Source organism: Varanus komodoensis, unplaced genomic scaffold (assembly GCF_004798865.1).
Source record: "Varanus komodoensis strain SLA01 unplaced genomic scaffold, ASM479886v1 scaffold7_3, whole genome shotgun sequence".
NCBI lineage: Eukaryota > Metazoa > Chordata > Lepidosauria > Squamata > Varanidae > Varanus > Varanus komodoensis.
In genome coordinates this window covers 13,519,028-13,537,136 of record NW_025336480.1, presented here as the reverse complement: position 1 = coordinate 13,537,136, position 18,109 = coordinate 13,519,028, and the positions used below count along the sequence as shown (strand labels likewise).

The 18,109-nt window shown below is 39.9% G+C and overlaps 1 protein-coding gene across 1 annotated transcript in view; it reads right to left on the bottom strand.

The window, feature by feature from the left end:
- SPOCK1 (SPARC (osteonectin), cwcv and kazal like domains proteoglycan 1) overlaps positions 1 to 18,109 on the bottom strand; it is a 487,914-nt gene that overhangs the window by 343,742 nt on the left and 126,063 nt on the right. The window contains exon 2 of the mRNA XM_044454370.1: positions 3,215 to 3,223. Coding sequence (XP_044310305.1) covers positions 3,215 to 3,223 — 9 coding nt within the window. The remainder of the gene's footprint in view (positions 1 to 3,214; positions 3,224 to 18,109) is intronic.

The following is an 18,109-nucleotide window of genomic DNA, read 5'->3' as shown; positions in this document are numbered from 1 at the left end:
TTGGCCACCATCCACGCGGGCAACACACATCCACCAGATCTTAGGCCCCACTAATGAGCAAGATGGTGGCTGGATTTGCAATATGCGGTATAGATCTGCATAAACCCTGGCACATCTTGTGCAACATCCAATTATAAATTTTAAATAATTGCTGGAAATGATATGCTACATCAGCTACAACACTGACACTAGTGATTGAGTACCTGGATCTGCATTAGTGTGAACATCATACTGCACCAATATATTTATTTAATGTAAGCTGACCTGAGATCCTATATGGTTTAAGGATGGTATATAAATATTTTAAATAAATACGTAAACAGAGATACATTTAACCCTTCCATTAAGGTGCTGCTGGCTGTGATACTTGGTTACTACTTGTCCATCTCAATGGCAGGAAATGGGTGATTTGCATATATATGTGTGTGTGTGTGTGTGTGTGTGTGAAAGAAAAGAATGTATTCTGCCAGAGAGAGAATGGAAACTGTAAGGCCATGAAAGTATGAAAAGCCAGTTCCAGCAATATGCCAATGACCAAATAAAGGGAAAATGGCTACATGTGTTTGGCTCACATAGAGGTGCAGCTGCTGGGTCATGAACTCTTAACTTGCAAGTTTCTAGATGAAAAAGGGGTTCTCTTGAGTGGTTTAGGCACCACAACTTTCTACTGTTCCAGTGAATTAATCCTCCTCTCTTGTGATCTGAAATGAACTTCAATTCAGCTTAATTATTTTTAATGTCTCCCAATTCAAAATGCAATTATTTAATATGTCTTAAGTCCTTTTTATTCTTCAAATTCTTAAATTATCTACATTATCTAAATTTCTGAGAACAGAAATGTATTGTCTGGGAACTTTTAAGGCTGCCTTAACTTTTCCTGAACCTGCAGAAGAGGGCAGCCTATAAATATATTGAATAAATTATAAAGGGAAAGCCACTGCGGGTTTTTGTTGTTGCTTAACGGAAGTCTTGTCTTTTATGCATAAGTATTTCGCATGTGGCAAATTTTTTGACACAGGGATGCTTTCATGCAAGTTGCATGAAATGTGAAGTGATGCAGTAATGTGGAAAAACCATATCAGAACAGTAACCACCCCATTACTGAAGCCTAGAGGAGCTTTTGCAGAAATGGCACATATATGGGAGATTTACGGTGGCAAGAAGAGAAAATGGGATAGGGAGGGAGCCATGCTGACAAGGGTGGGAGAACAAAGAATGGGCAGAAACTCGGCTGCAATCAGCTTCCACTGGCAGTTTATCAAGACCTTTCTTTTGCAGGTCTTCAAGAAAGTTGAGAAGGCCCTCTGGTTTGGACTGCTTTCTTGCGATGCCTGAGCTGCTGGTTTTATTGGCAAGTTCTGCTTTATTGTTTCTAGGTGGACTCTGTGTGCTTTTATGAATTCTCACTGAATACATTCTGACTGATTTTTATTGCATCCACTTTTAGGGTTCTGCCTTTTTAAAGGTAGCCAAAAATAATGTTAAATCAATAAGTTAAATTAAATTGAAGGAATTGGAAAGACATAGCACATCATCCTATTTCAGAGAGCTTTGCATATTGGATGGTATTGAAGTTAAATAAATGGATAAATAAATAAACAAAAGCACTTAAAACTAGATGTTGTCCAACTATTTTCACACTTGGTTCCATGCATTCCCTGTAGATTTGTTACTATCTTTTGCATTTGAACACTTGCTTCCCCTTTCTATGTACACTAGCAAGGTTATTTTAAATACAGCCTATTTCTTGACAGATCATTTGAATATGTACACCAGCCTCACTACTTGATGTCTTACACAGCATGGGGGCTGAGAACTCTGCAAAAGTGTGTGGTGCTGAAGGTTAAACCAGGAATCAGAACCAGAATCCCTCTCACTTGGCTGGGAATGTTTAAGGAATCAGCTTGGAGAGCAGAAAATCTGATGGTTTTCATTTCATTTTCCATGCACCAGCACTGACTAGGTCTGATATAAATTAAGACACCACTTGGAATTCTGCTTTTAAAACAGGCCATGAGGTTACATTTAAAAAAAACCCTCAGGAAGTTTGTGCAAATTGCAGTCTGAAATTTGCAAAGCACTTGTCATTGTCAATTTTGCCTAGTTTGGCATTAGCATTACAGTTACCTGCTTCAATACCATGGTATGCTCGTATCAAGTAAAAACATTTTAAATTCTTACCTCCAATTACCCTTTCAGCTGGTCTGATTTATGAAAACGGGGTTAAATTTCTTTGTTTGTTCCCTTCCTTCTTGCAACCAACATTATCTATGAGCTTGTTATTAATATTCTTTGTAAGCTCAAGAAAGTTACAGAAATTTCCTAAGCTTAAAAAAAGAAAAAAGAAAAGCCTCCATGCATAATATTGGTCAGAAGAATAGGGAGCTATGTGGAGGAAGGGACCATGACTCTATTGGCCAAAAAACATTGGCTGCAAAACAATTAACTGAAAATAATAATATAAAGTGTGCTCATGTAGAAATCATGGAAGCCTAACAGAAAATCATAGTGCTGATGCTGAACTAGATGAAGTAGGGGATTTTGGCAGTCAAGGACAAAGTAGAGAAGTAGTGAGGGGATAAACCTGACAATAATATTTACCAAGGGAATGTGCTATGCACAGAGTTACACAATGGACTAGAGAGAAAATCACGTAAAAACTGCACAAAGTCTCTACTCAAATTTGCAAAAGCTCTAATTTGTACAAATCAGCATTTTCACAAGTGGGGCTACAAATATGCAGATCTTGGTTCTCAGTGTGTGCAACTACTTCACACACATTTTCAGAGTCCAGAAAAACAACACCAACAACAGCACCACCCACAACAACTGGCACAGCCTCTTTCACCGGATCTAGTGCACTGGATAAAAAATATACTGGAATCAGCCAGGTTCAAACAAAATGGATTTCCAAGTGTGGCACATCCCTATTCTGGGCTCAATATTTTCCAGAGGACAGGAATGTTGTGAATCAATGCTCTAGTACACACCTGATACCATGCAGTAGTAGAGGCTCCCACTTAAAGAACATGGGTTGAATCCCCCTATCCCAGTCCCAAATTTTCCTTCCTTGCAATATGGGGACCACAGAAACCAGTTCCGCCAGTGCTTTCTCTTCTGCTGGTTCAGTTAACCCCCACATTCTCAGACACACTACCCATATTGCATGCAAAATCCCAAAGAGAGATGCATCATGTGTATTTTTCATACGTACCTCAACTTCCTGGTTACGTAAGCATAAAAAAGAAGGAAAAATACACAATAATTAAATGAAATGAAATGCTGAAAAGTGATTTTGAAATATTTCATTTTTCCTCTAGGACTAATTCAAGTACATAACAACAACATGCAGGATGTGAAACCTGAAGATTATGTTTATATGTAACCATTTTGTTATCTTCACTTGGTCTTTTATGATAGAGGAATAGTAAAATACAGGGCATGATCCAAAGCAGTGGTATTCCAACTGGGATGAATATCCAAAGATGTCAGAATGTGATGAATATTTAAGTTCATATTTTTTTAATATGGGAACTAAAATTTGGCACCACAATTTGAAATGTGCCCTGTTTACATAATTGAATAAAATATAGAAATATTCTAGATTTTTTACAAATAATCTAGCAGATTATTATTATTATTATTATTATTATTATTATTATTATTATTATTACACAAATAATCTGTTACCCAAGGAAACACAAACACACACATTATGCAAGGATAGGAAAAACACACACACAGAGTGTGAGAGAGATTCTTCTTGAAACAATGAAGTTCTCAATTTAAAAACAATCCTCAAAAGAGTGTCATGAAATTATGCACTTGATCACCTTAGGAAGAATCCACCAAAATCATGTGTAATTTCACAAGCTGTTGTCAATGCTATGTGTAAGTCTGCAGGCATTCTTGTGGATAACTGGGCCTCAGTTTTAGAACTTTCATTTTGTTTATTCAGATATTACATAAGAGTTTCGACAAAGAAGCTCTTTTTGCTGACCTCACCACTCATATACTTTCTCAAAAGTTGTGTTGTGCTGTGAAACTCATAGATGCTACCAAAGCCCACCCCAAATGGATATAACAGAACTTCTGGAACTGGCTGCACTTTGTAACAGTGCCACTTTGGAACAGGAACCTGCTGCATCAGACCAGGCCTCACATGCCCCAAGGCCACCATTATGGCTCGGGACTGGCAGTGTCATCACCAAACGTGCCACGCTGGAGCCTCAGCATGGTCGCACCAGCACCGGCCCTACGCAGGCAGTATTTTGGAATCTGCTGGGATTCCTCAGTGCTTTAATGCATCCATACAGTGATCCAGGTGCTGTTCAAACTGTACAGAATTCAATCAAGGGTTTATTTTCATTTCCAGGGTAGATCCTATACTATCAGAACAGCAAAGCTTCCCCTCAGAGCATGGACAGCAGCAATTCTTTCTATGCATGTGGTCACATGGCATCCCATAGGTTTTTTTTAAATGGACCTAAGATTAAACTAGGACAGAAGTAGAAAAGCATAACAGTCCAGTATATGGGATATTAAAAATAACTTAGCTTCCATTTTATTTTGATTGCCAGAGGTATTCTGACAATGCCAAAAATGAGGCAAAAGAAAAATTGGGATTCTCATATGACCTGTTTTTCATGGAAATGATAATTGCTGCTAAAAGCCAAATTGCTAGAGCTGAGCTTTCCAAAGTGGTGCCCATGGAGACCATAGTACCCAATGACACCTCCTCGGTACTGGCTGGGCTCCCTGTCCCTCCTATTTCTTTTTACCTGGGAAGCTGATGCGCTGCAAGTCAGAGTGCTATCCTCCAGTGCCATCTCTGTCTTGGCCTTTGCTTCATGGGCAAGTAGCTTTTCTGTAAATGTTATCACTTGCCTTCTGGAACATGATGTTTTGCGACTGGCCTGCCCATTTTATGAATGGTCAAGCCTCACCCTAGAAGTGTCCCTTAAGATCCTCTCTCAAAATTCCAAATCTGTCTGCTGACCCAAGGAGGGCAGAGACTTCTGTGCTGGAGCGAGTGACTTGGATGGGGTCCCAGATGGTCACCTGGATAGGCTCTTCTTAGCATCTGGAATCCTAGTTCATCAGCAGCCCTACCTAGCTTCTTACCTTTGCATATCATACAACATGCTGGTACCTTGGTACAGCTACCCAAAGACCTCCAGTTTAGCTATCTTCTTAGAGGCATACTGCACATTATATTTCTCCAACCACAGGACAATTGATGGGCCTAGTCTGGATCCAGATTTTAACCCAAGGGCAGAGAACTACTTGGGGCTGTACTTCCTGCCTCTTCTGAAAGGCATTACAACCACTCAGAACCAGTGTTGAGATCTTGGATATGGTGAGCTTCACTGGCTTCTCTGCTATGGACACCAGTGATAGAGCCGGGGGTTGCCTGCTTCATATTCCAGAAGATTTACAATTACAGATTATTCCATAGTCAAGTGAAAACAGTTTGAACTTTTGTTCCTTTATTACAACAGTAGAAACAATTCTTGTTCACAAGAAACTTCTAGGAACTGTTAAAGTAATGTGCAATGTTTAAATGATGGCAGGCGACTTATTTCACATAACTGTCTTCACAACTTTATATACTATCAGTTCCTAATGCAATATGTGAACATATATTTGAGGCTTTGGAGGTAGAAGCAATAATGAGCACTTTTAACACACATAGCAAGTGTCACAGTACCATTTGGCATCTGCATCAGCATGTACGTTGCCCTTTACTGTCATGTGTGAAATTAAGCCTCGATTCCTCCTTCAATTGTCCTGTATAGAGAACTTGAAGATCCTTGCAAAAATGAGCAAGAGCTAACCTTGCTGAGGTTTAAATTCATGCAATTCCACCCAAAAATCTTATTCTTGTTTCTTCTGTTTCTGCTTTATAAACCTCATAATTGAACTTCTTGAAGCAAGCACAAAACTCTTGATAACATATGAACACATTTTATAGATGTTTTGCTAGCTTGTCAAAAAAGAAGCTTACACAAGATGCTTATGTTTATTAATAGCAGGAACAATCGCTAAATAGAGCCATAAATATTTATCTTTTGTCAGATTAATTGTAGTTATCACTTATACTTGTATATAAATCTAGCAGCAATGAAATAGCTCTCTAGGAAGCATGCCCCTCTCGAGGCATCATTTGCACATCTGGGGAACTGAATTGCTAGCCTCAGCTGTGCTGAAGTTGGAAGAAAGAGCCTTTTTTGTGTTCTGCAAATGTAACTTCCCGTGCATGTTGACCATTACTTCTTAGCTATATGCATAACAGCACAGGGCCAGCCATAAATATTTCTAGACTCTTTACACATACTGAAACCATCTTGAATGCAATGCTGAGCAGCAAAGGGCTATATCTATTTTGAATTCAACATTGGGTTTACATCTGGTTTTTGTCTTGTGTTGGTTTTGTTCTCCTCAGCCCTAGTATGATTAAGTCTTTTCATCAGTGATATGTAAGGAATTTGTTTCAGCTTGATTTTTTACAGAATATACCCAATTCACACCTTTCAGAACTGAACACAGGCCCAAGCACAATGTACTGTCACTGGTGGTGAACCTAATTTACAGAAGTTCAGGACCATGGATAGCTCCTATAAAGCTCAGACCATGAGCTAAAAATGCTGATTCCGTCAAGCAAAGGTTGAAGGAAGGAAAAGTTACTGACAGTGTATGAAATGCAGAGAGAAGCGACTGAACAAGAGCTCACATACCCCTAGCAAAATATCTTCAGTGCCTCCCTGAGAAACCAGGAACAAGCCAAGCTGCCAACATGCTCACTCTGCCTACATATTGTAAGAAAACTCCCAGCCTCTAAAAGCCTCTAAAAGAGGAGGATAATTATGAATCATTTCCCTTTTGAAACTAGTCCTGGGAAAAGAGAGCTGCAATTTTTCATTTCCTCTCTCTTGCAGTGTTGAAGATCATCCTAACATGAAGAGAATGTGGGAGCACCAGCTCTTGCTTGCTGACACCAATCTAGTCTTACCATAAACAACTCCCAGAGGTATAATGGCCATTTAAAGCAAATTGCAGTGTCAATTTTCCCCCCATTAATGTGAATGGCGATTTCCCAGTTGTAACTACAGATGAGAATCTGCTTTAACTGAACGGATGGCCTCAGCCTCTTGAGCCCACTGTAATCTTTCTAGCAATCTTTTCCCACCCAGTCTCTTGGGAAATGTGGAATATCCATTCAGTTAGACTGGTTTCTATAGCGAATGGGTTGAATGTGTCACAGGAAATGTTTATTTTATTTTTCCTGTGGCAGAAGGAATCCTCAAAGACCTAGAAATACCTTCCCCAAGGCAGCCAGAACTGAGGAGATATGACAGTGGCACATGACATGACAAGATAATGTGATAAAAGCATGAAAGGGATTATTGAGACAGCAGTAGTGTGGGAGCAGGAGACCACGCTAGAGAGAGGTTGGGATTCCACCTCAGTTGCTAATGATATTCAGGCCAATCTCGGGCCTGTGAAGTGCAATCCCAGGCTGACAGAAACAGAGTCCTGCCTGGCTCCTGCCACGCCCACCCGCCATGGTGGAGGTTGCAGGACTTTGTTTCTGTTGTTATAGACATGGGAGTGTGCCCTTAGCTGACTTTTATGTAACTTGAAGGCAAGCTCAGACACGCCCACAAACAGCTCATACACTGCTTCTTAGGATCCAATAAAGAGCGAGGCATATTATCCCCTTCAGACTTGTCTCCTTTAAAAGAAACTTGATGGCATATCCCTTCCATCCAGGCAAAACCACAGTCTGTCCTGCACAGGGTTTTGACTGTTGCGGTCTGACATGTGACTCCCAGGAGGTCCAGCACATGAACTTAGCAGCTTTAGGCAAATGCAGGTTCCCCGGATGCTGACAGCAGGCCTGGCCTGACCTGGAAGCGCTTGCTCAGTAATGACAGGAGAAGGAGCGAGCCCAGGCAGCTGCACATGCAGTGCCGCCATTCTCTTTTCCTTACAGTGCTATGTTGAGAGTAGATCTGGTATAGCATTGAGGGGGAATTACAGTCATGGCCTGAGCAGGGCGCAGAAGGGTGGGCTCAGGGATCCCGCCAGCGCTTTCAGACTGTTGGAGGCAGCAACCTGCTTCTGCCTGCTTCCTACTAAGCCTACCATATGTATGGGGGTGGGAGGGCGGAGGATCATGTTGGTCTTCTGGAGAGGCCAGAAGATCCATGATGATGTTTTAGATAGGTTCTGACAAAGCCAGAGTCAGCCCTGAATATGTTGCAAACATTCAGCAACACTCATAAAGCTTAAGTAGAAAGGGACCAAGGAAATACACATTGCTGTGATGAATATGGATCTGGAATTCTTGCTAGGTGGAAAGCAGCTGTGCTCCGAGGGGGAACAGCAGGACATTACTTAAGCACCCCTCTTCTCCTTTTGGTTCCTCCGTTGAAAATCACTCTCCAATTCCACATTTCTGAGTGGTTAGGATTTTGAGAAGAGGACTTTCTGGTCAAAAGTGGGTGATGAGCAGGGGGGGAAAAGAAACAATGTCTAGCCAGCTCACCTTTTCACTTGTTTTGACACCCTGCTGATGTCACTCCCGATTCTTCCTGTGGCTGGGGGCTGCCCCCCAAAGCACACATGTGCATTATTCCCCATAGAGTAAGATCAGCAAGCAGCATCACCCTGCTGACATTCAGACCAACACCACACAATCATTCCAAATTGAAGTATTGATCAAGAAAACATGGCACCCATAAATTATCAGAGAACCCAGGAGCACCAGCCGTACATTTGTCCCACTTTGAGCATCCTGATAATCACCTAAATGTTCCCCAGTGTTGTCGCTGAGTACTCAAAAAAGGCTTGGAGGAATATTTCAACTTGGCCGAATTACAACCACCTTTCAGTTAGACCAAGTGTCCATTAAGCACAGAGTTCCATTTTGCACAGGGAAGAGCCCACAAGAGGTGTTTGGTTTGCATTTTACCCTATTTCTAAAAGATATGGCTCTTCATCTTTACGAGGCTGACTCTCATGCCCCTAAATGGTATATTGTTACAATCCCCCCATTGTTGTATGTTGACAATGCACTGTTGCTTTCATTGCCTGAAGCTGTCTCAATCATTTATTAGCTGCTTTGTGGACTTACTGCTCCAAAACCAGTTTGATCAGGTATAATAAATCTAAAGTTTTAGCATTTACCAAAGCCTGAGATATAAATTGACCTTAAATGGCAAAACCATAGAACATGTTCCCCTTATAAGATATCTAGCTAAAAAATGCTGAGCATGTGCTTGTGGTTAAAACAACAAAGCAAGCAATTAATTCAGATAATCAAAGTTTGCCTTTTTGCAAGGTGGCTGCTTCACACTTTCCACTCTCTAAGTTAATCAAACTAAGTCTTTAGTCCACTTACATCTGGCATTCCAAGCTGGATATCTGTGCTTAACCCTTTAAGAAAAGGTTCAGGTGGGAAGCGTTCTATCCATTTTCCTTATTCTATCTGTATGCAAGTGCATATTCAACCAGTTCAGTGCCAGGCTTGAATAAATGCTCTGCGGCTCCTGATACTTAGATCTACTTACTCTTTTGTCAGCCAGTAGACAAGAGAGATGGAAAAGAGGATTGTTAAGTTGCATTTTTCTCCTGAGATTCTGGATTGAAGGAAGGTACAACTCTCTTTTATACACAAATGAAGAGATTCAGATCTGCAGTGTTTGAGAACTGCAGCTGATAAATCTTACTTCCAATAATTCTTAAGTAATCTAAAATAAAGAATTGTTAGTGCTTCATATCTGCATACACAACTCTTTCTAAATTCATCATTATGTGCTGTCAAATTGTCTCTGACTTATGACAACCCTATAAATGATTGCCAGATCCAAGAGAACATTTATGCTTGCTTGGTTCAGTGTGTTGTCCTCTGCATTGTTAAGCAGATGATTTAAGAAGATCCCAATTAATGGACATCTCGGTGCAGAACTAGGTAACAGAGCTTGCTGATCATGTCCTTCTGTACTAAAGGGAATACAGAGAGAGACTGATTCTTACCATGCGAGTAACTCTCCCAGACCTGACAAGATAGTTCTGTTTTGCTTAAGGGATATTTTAAATTATATCACTGAAGAAGGTTCCAAATTTCTTTTTGATTCCAGGGAATACTGGGGAGAAATATGGTGGACCTTTTAATAAGGCCTTGTTTTATCCAACTGTTTTATTTGCTGTATGTGTTGTTTGGCATTAAAACTGACTGGTCTGTGATCATAATAAAAATTCATTCAGTCAGTCATTCAGAAACTTCTAGTAATGGAACTGTTACCCTATTCTTCTAGAACTTCTAGAAACAACTATTTCTAGTAAACAGTTCCATTACCAGAAACAGTTCTAGTAATGGAACTGTTTAGTTGCTTTGCATTATGAAAGCAACTAAACTCTTATGAGAGTTCTTGGCTTAACTCTTAAATTAGTAATTTTGAGAGGAATGAATATCAGACAAAATGAGTGTTCTCCAGATATCATGGCTTCCTGTTTCATGATGAACTACAAGCACCACTGGTAAAAATGTATAGGGAAACAAATAGCAGTCAAGGACAACCAATTCATCTCCTTTTGTTATTTATTGTTACAAGTATTATACTGGAACAAAAATATCTGAAAACACTGATGATATGCAGAATTTTAAAAAGGTATCTCTTAAAACATTCCACTAATCATGAGCAAACTATATTTTGCTATTTATCTTTTTCCAAGATACTTTAATTCACATATTTACTATTCTATTATCAGAGGGCATTAACATTCCTCAAAATACTCCATACACTCAGAATGGAGTTTATCCAAAAGTATAAACTATACCACCATGATGGTCTTCAGATGTGTTGGACTGCAAGTGCCATCATTCCAAGCCAGCATGCTCAGTTCATTACATCTGGAAGAAATGGGGCTATGGAAGGAGGACCTATAATATATACAGAGCTGCTTCCACCATCTTGAAAGCATAAATGTACATAACAGTACAGTGTAGAATTCTGGATGAAGAAAGAAACTGCTCAGCAGTTATTTTCTAGGGATGGGAAACATGATAATTCGAACCTATGAAGTCAGGTATGCATTCCGTTATTATATTCATGCCCTGCCTTTCTATCAAAAAGGGTACTCAGGTCATTGTCATAAGACTCAAACCTGCCACTGGAGTCAAACTGTTGGACTATTGTGCCCAAACGCTTGCAACAAGCTTCCCTCTGACTGTTTTGGTTCATAACTCCCATCAGTCCTGGCCAGCATAGCCAATGGTGGGAGCTGGGAGAACAAAACATCTGGAGGGACACAGCCTAGCTTGACGGTAGTAACATTTCTCCAGAGTCTCCGGACACCACGCCTTTCAGTGCTGCTTCCCATACTTTCAACTAGAGATTGAACTGTGCATGCAATGTTTCTGCCTGATACTGCATGAGCCATTAAAATCTGTGACTTCCCTTCCAGTCACAGTGAACAGAATCAATTAATTAATTGCTCACAACAATCCTCCTGTCTCCAGGGAATAAACAAACAAATATCAGAATTTCTTTAGCAAATCAACAGCATACTGAATAAACAAACACCAAATGCATCACCACTATATTCTTAGTGCTGATGTCACATCTATCATAGTATATTAGCCACCATTAAATAAATGTAGACATCATTCAAGCTGTCTTTGGAGCAAAGCAATTTTACTGATAGTTAACAATGATACCTGGGTTTGCAGTACCCCAGCTAGTTAATTTGGAATGCCCTTAACACAACCAGGGCTGTCTTGATAGCGGTAATAATCAACAGAACAATCCAAAGATGGGTGGGGAGGGGGAATCCATGGAGGATGAATGTTACTTCTTATGTATCAAGAGAGTAGAAGAAAATAGGTAGGCTGTTTTTGCCCTGCTCTTTTAAGTTTCCTTAAACCTTCTCTTTCCGATTGTTCCTAGCAGAAAGAAACAGACTATGCCAGCCTACAGTTACCCCCTCCCAATCCAGAGGATTATCTGGGGAATGAGAACACATCCAAAGCTATGATCTACCACTGGAACGCCTCCCTTTAGCTCTTTCCAGCACAGTTCTAACAGAGAAGAGCAATTGTAGTAGATTTTCACAGCACTTTCTGAAAGAAGATTCCCAGGGCAGACCTGCTACTCTGCCTAAAGACATTCGTCTTCATGGGTGAAGAAGAAATTCCACTCTTAGAGGTCTACCCAAAGTAATTGCATGCAGATGTGGAAACTACTTCATCTGTGCATCTGTATCTATGGGATAAATCTGTCTTCTTTTGCAATAAGGGTTGTATTTAAAGAAACAAAATCAGCCTAGTAATAAGAAGATTTCTGCATGGTGGACTTAAGTGCATTCATGAAGATGTGAAACAGCATTCATGAAGATGTGATGCTTCATAAACTGTCACATTTGTTTTGTGAGCAAAATAAGAATGACAAGCATTCCATCTGATCTCTGACATTGTCCCTCAGCACAAAGTTCACTATTATTTTGCAAAGCTGGTATTTGCTCGCTTTGCCTGAAGGACCTCTTCACATTTAAGGAATTCCTGCAGCGGCAGGAATGGCTGGAGAATGAACATGTTTTAATCCCTTTCTCTACACAATCACATGGACAAACAAGCCAGTGGTGCAGATAGGTAATTTTAGACTATGGACTAACTCCTCTGAGGGCCTTGAAGATTACTTTGATTGTGACGCATTCAGCAAAAGCTTCTCTTCCCACCTCCATTCCTTGCTTTACAAGCATTTCCATGTTCCTAATATGCCAGAGCAAAACAAATGATCTGTTTGTCCACCATGATTAAAATGAGAGGGAGCATGAGTATCAGCATCAAAATTTCACATTCTACAATAGTTGAAATTGGAGCACCCTCAGAGCAATAGAGGTTTATTGCTGCCCTGATTAACACATTAATGGAGGAATAAGTACCATCTTTGCATTAAAGGGCAGTGCATCGTCTGAAGCAAAATGCCTGAAGTGAGCAGCTATAGCTCAAGTCCAATCATTTCCCCAAGTAATTTATCTCCCCCCACCATTTTTTTTTACAGATGGTGTAGTCAGGGGTTGTAGGCCCAGTGAGCTGTGGCCATACTAACCCACTTGCTGACATTGGCCCTTCAACTACTGCACCACTCCCAGCCACTGTCTGGGTAGTGATTTGGAGCATCTCCAAATTAGAACTCCGGCCTTGCTGCTGCAGTGAAGGAAGCAACATTTTTGATTGCGTGAACTAGCTATGAGAACTCAAGAACACTGAACTCAGCCACAATGCAACTCCAGAAAACTTTAGATTCATCATCCAGAGAGGAAAACAAACATATTTAAGTTTATTTGAATGCACTTGGTGGTTTTCTCTTCACTGATGCTTTTAGCTTGCTTTAATCTGTTTTAACAATTGTTTCGGTTTGTTTTAATATTTCGTGAGCTGCTTTGGGATACTACTTTTCTGAAGAAAAACAGTGGCTGTAAGTTATAAATGAATGACTGTTGCTTCTGCCAATGTCAACTATGAAGTGCCATTGCCCAGCAGTGAGATTTCTGTGGAAGCTGGCATGCTTTACAAGCATAAGTCCATGCCTAATGTGACCATGTTTCAGGTGGTCAGGTTGGTTGCAAAGACCCCATCATTCAGACTGCCTTGTATGGAAACATCAATGGTATTATACAATTTTAAGGCAACTTCATAGATTCAACTTGAAACTGAAAAGGGCAAGTATTTCTCAACTAGAATACAGGAACTTAAACAACACATGGTTTTGCATCATACTAAACTGTAGAACAAAAATGTATCCTTCAATAGCTTGGTCAGTCTTTAGAGCCCCAGGGTTTCTGGTTGTTTTGCTGCAAAACCCTAGATGCTACCACTGAAATGTATCTCTATAGAAAGTGCTTCATCACCACATCTCAGCAAACAGATCTTTTTCATCAGAGCCAGTTGAGGTTATCGTACATATATGATCAGCTCTCTTCCAGGTTCATCATCTTCTGTGAATATTCTTATTACCTGGTCTATTTAATTAGGAATAGTTGCATTTTTTAACGAAGCCCTGCTACCCTTCAGTAGCTATTGTCACTTCACTGCTTGCCTTTAATAGCTCACATTAAAACATCAGTTTCAGACAATACCTTTGTGTCAGTCGAATTATCCCTTAATCTTATTTCTCATCTAATTTTAACTCATCATTTTAATATTGAACTTATATCTACCTGCTGGAATGGGAAATCTCATTTAATCCTGTTTAGCTCAATGCAAGGTGTGAAGTGATATTTTCTCACAGTATCAAGGCTCACTGTCTTCCATAATGGCATTGATGAATTATGCTTTCAGCCTGGCAGTGCTGAAACACACTATGACAAAGATGAAGCGCCTGAGAGAATGCTCACAGTGGAACGGGAAAGTGTGTTGAAGTGAGGATGCTGGGGAGAACGAGAGGAGTCAAAATGCTCCAAGCGTTTTGATGGAAGTGCTAGGAACAATCTGTTCCAAAACGAAGAGCCCTTCCAAGTTTTCCAAGTTACTGCTCACCATTATACTTGTCAGTCCTCTTCAGCATGTCATGCTACTCTAGGATCACTGCTGGCCTTGTCCCGACCAACTCTGAATTTAGTTCGTTTCCTCTATCGCTTTCCTTCTCTTCTTTGCTTTACTAATAGTTGGCAATGCTATTATTAAGAAATCCCTCTGCTTGGAGCTGCAAATTTTAACTATTTTCTCTTATTCTATCCCCAGATTATTCTAGCATGTCCTGTTATCATGTCCTGTTATCTTCATCCTTCTCATCACAATCTCCAAAACAGGACAGGGTTATACCCCTACCAGACATGTGCATGGAAACTTCTACTTCTACTAGGAAGGGAAACAAGTTTTGCCTGACCTGATGCCTTTATGTCTAAGGCATAAGACATTAAGTAAGAAGAGCAACACTGTACAATGAAAGGTCAGTTTTGTTGTACAAAAACAAACAGAATCCATTCTGTTTCTGGCAGAAACAAAGTTTAAAACATGGGATGCTAAGGTAAGAAAACTCAGTGCTTCCACCAACCATGAACGGCTAATTATCTAACTGGAAATTAGTCATGCCCACCCCACTGACAGCTAGACAGTCCTAGTTAATAATTCTGGATGGCAGTGAAGAAAGATCAGCTTCACTTGTTTCTTGATATTGAGTCAAGATGAGGCATGGGCAAGTCTGCTGAGTTCCATTTCAGTCACTTTCTCCCTTGTGCAACATTTGCTTTATTCCACCCTATTTCTGCATCATTTTGTGATTTGTTTTTTAAAGTCTGCATGCAACTCTGTACCTGTTATTTATACGTTTCTCAAAATGGGCAAATTTGTACACATTTTCACAAAGGTATTTTGCATGTTATTTTCTCTAAGATAAAGCATTCCTATTCATGCTTTTCACTAAAGTACATATTTTTGCGTTCATATTTCTGTACCATAAATATTGTTGCATGCAAAGTGCAAATTTTGATTGCATACTTTGGGAAAGTATAACTGACATAAAGTAACACTGACATTTGACTGTGCTTTAGTCTGGGTAGTTTGAATCAAAGTTCACAGAAAAATGCAAACTGAATTAATTTCTCTCCCAACCTGATCTGCGATCACACAAAATACTGGATCTTTAGCACTAGTCATTCAAGACTACTCCACAGTTGTATGGAATATTTCACTCCTCAAATATTAGAAAATGGATTAATGTACTTTAGTATTTAGTTTGCTTTATATTAGGAAATTAATCAATCCCAAACCCCTGACTGCTGTTGATTAGAAATGAGACTAGATTTTATTTAACATTTCCTAATCATGTATCCCTTACTTTGAATAAGCGGTGTCTGGAAGTACATCATGGCTCATGCTTTCCAGTTGCTCATCCTGCCATCAGCAATACACAGGGCGACTAACAGCAAAAGTAAAAATGCAATCAGATACCCTACAACTGCAGTCGCATGCAAATTTATCAACAACTGCAACCATATTCCCCTTGATAAAATAGTAAGGGCAGAAGGCACATTTTTCCTGCTTTTCTAACCGTTACCCTATATTTGAGGATCTGGGTGGAATGCACATCATTGTCATACTTTCACAGCCCTGTCCAGCCACTACCCTTTCCGTGAGAAAGGCCCTAGCCCTCTTATTCAGAAATCCATCCGCTGACTGGCGGTGGAGTCCAGGGAAACAACGCATACAGCATATCAGAAGCTGGCAGAGAGCAACGGATGTGGAGCATGGCATTTTGCAAGAGGCTCAAGAATGGCTGCAGGTACTCACTGTTGGGTCCAGATTACCTGGTTCCCTCCAGAAACAGGATTCTGGCCTACAGGGATAAGTGTTTTGATCAAGTAATACTGGCTTCATAGTTTTACCCATGTCACCATTATTTTTATTATTTTTATGTTGAACTGCTTTACAAATTATCACTCTTTGCAGAAATTGACTATTCCAGCCGTGTGACATTGATTCATATAGCTATCGGATGCAATTCCAGATAAATGAATTAAGTGAGCTGTTCAACAGAATCTTTATATGTGCCCACTGATACACATCTAGACATTCAAACAATAAAGTAGAAAATAACTAAGAAACGTATTAGTAGTGTCTGTTGCAGCACCTGTGTGGGAAGACTAACAATGAATGACAAAAAGTTATAAGCCATAAAATTGTATGCTGTCATCTGCTTGAGGCAGTAATATTTCCAAGATAAACTTTTGGTAAGCTTGAACAGTGTTTGCATTTGAAAGACCTTGCTAGAATAGTCAATAAAAAGGGAATAAAAATAAGATAAATAGGCTAAAATACAATATACTGGTTCAGTGGATGGACCACTAAACTAAAGTAATGGTTGCAGAGAGACTCAAACACAAAGGTTGCTAGCATCCATAGAGCAGAATTTCTGTGAGGACAGATTCAATTTTATTTAGGAGAGAGGGAGGGTGGGGGTAGAATATGATTGTCTACTTTTAGCACCGCATGTTCCTCATGAGTGCTCCATAGTGCACAATATAAAAGTAATTTCAATCCTTTAAGAAGAATCTATTAAAAGACAATTCAATCTGGGTTCAATGTGAAAAAGGCTAGCTAGCTAACTGTTTAAGATGGTACTTTCGATGGCCAAAGATTTGCTGGGCCTCTGAATTCTGTCAAGCACTACGTTTTTCAATGTGGATAACATAAGGTGTTCTCTGATTTTCCTGAAACCTTCCCTCCCTGATGGAAGGATGACTGGAGATGGAGCAATTGCCTTGGAAATGTTTAGGCTTCTTAAGCAACTCAAATGTTTTTACGTACAATTGCTCCTGTCCTGAATCAAGGGCAAGTCAGAAAGTGCGAAGTGGAAGGGAATGATGTACTGCTGAACTGGCCAGAACACACGCCTGCGTTTCAGAGATAAAAAGGCACTCTTTGCTTTCTCCTCTTGGGCATGCCTTAGCATGAGATAGGATGACCAATGGCACAGTGACACCAGATGAAATGAAACATTATTTCTCACTTTTAAGAAGCTTCCTGACATGATAGCTACGAGCTCAAGAGAATAAAAAGCTCCCGGATCTTCAAGAAGTAATTCTCAACTTTGTGGTTGTAAACAGAGGTATCTTCCTGATTTTGAGACATTCTATTTACTACCTGCTGAAGGGTTGAAAAAATGGTAAGTGTTAAAACCAACCAACACATTTTTGAAAACCTAAAGGTGAGAATGTGATATTTAACAACAACAGCAGAAGCACCTGTAAAACAAGAGGGGAAGACTGGAATTTTGAGCAGCTCACACTCTAGGCTTGAAACAATGAATTCCTCTGTTTTTAGCAAACTACAACAAACATGGTTATACCATTGTTCTATTAACACCCCCTTTGTATGTCCCCTCATGGGTGTTGGTACTTTTACTCTATTCAAGGAAAATATACAGCTTCAAAGACCATGATACACCCATTATACTGTATGGGCTAAAACATGATGAGTCATCTGTGCAGATTTCGGAGATGATATTAGAAGGAAGAAGAAAGAAGGAGTTGCCACCACGGTAAATTAATGTGCTAAAGGCAATGTAAACTTAGACAGAAAATGAACACTTAGACAGAAAAA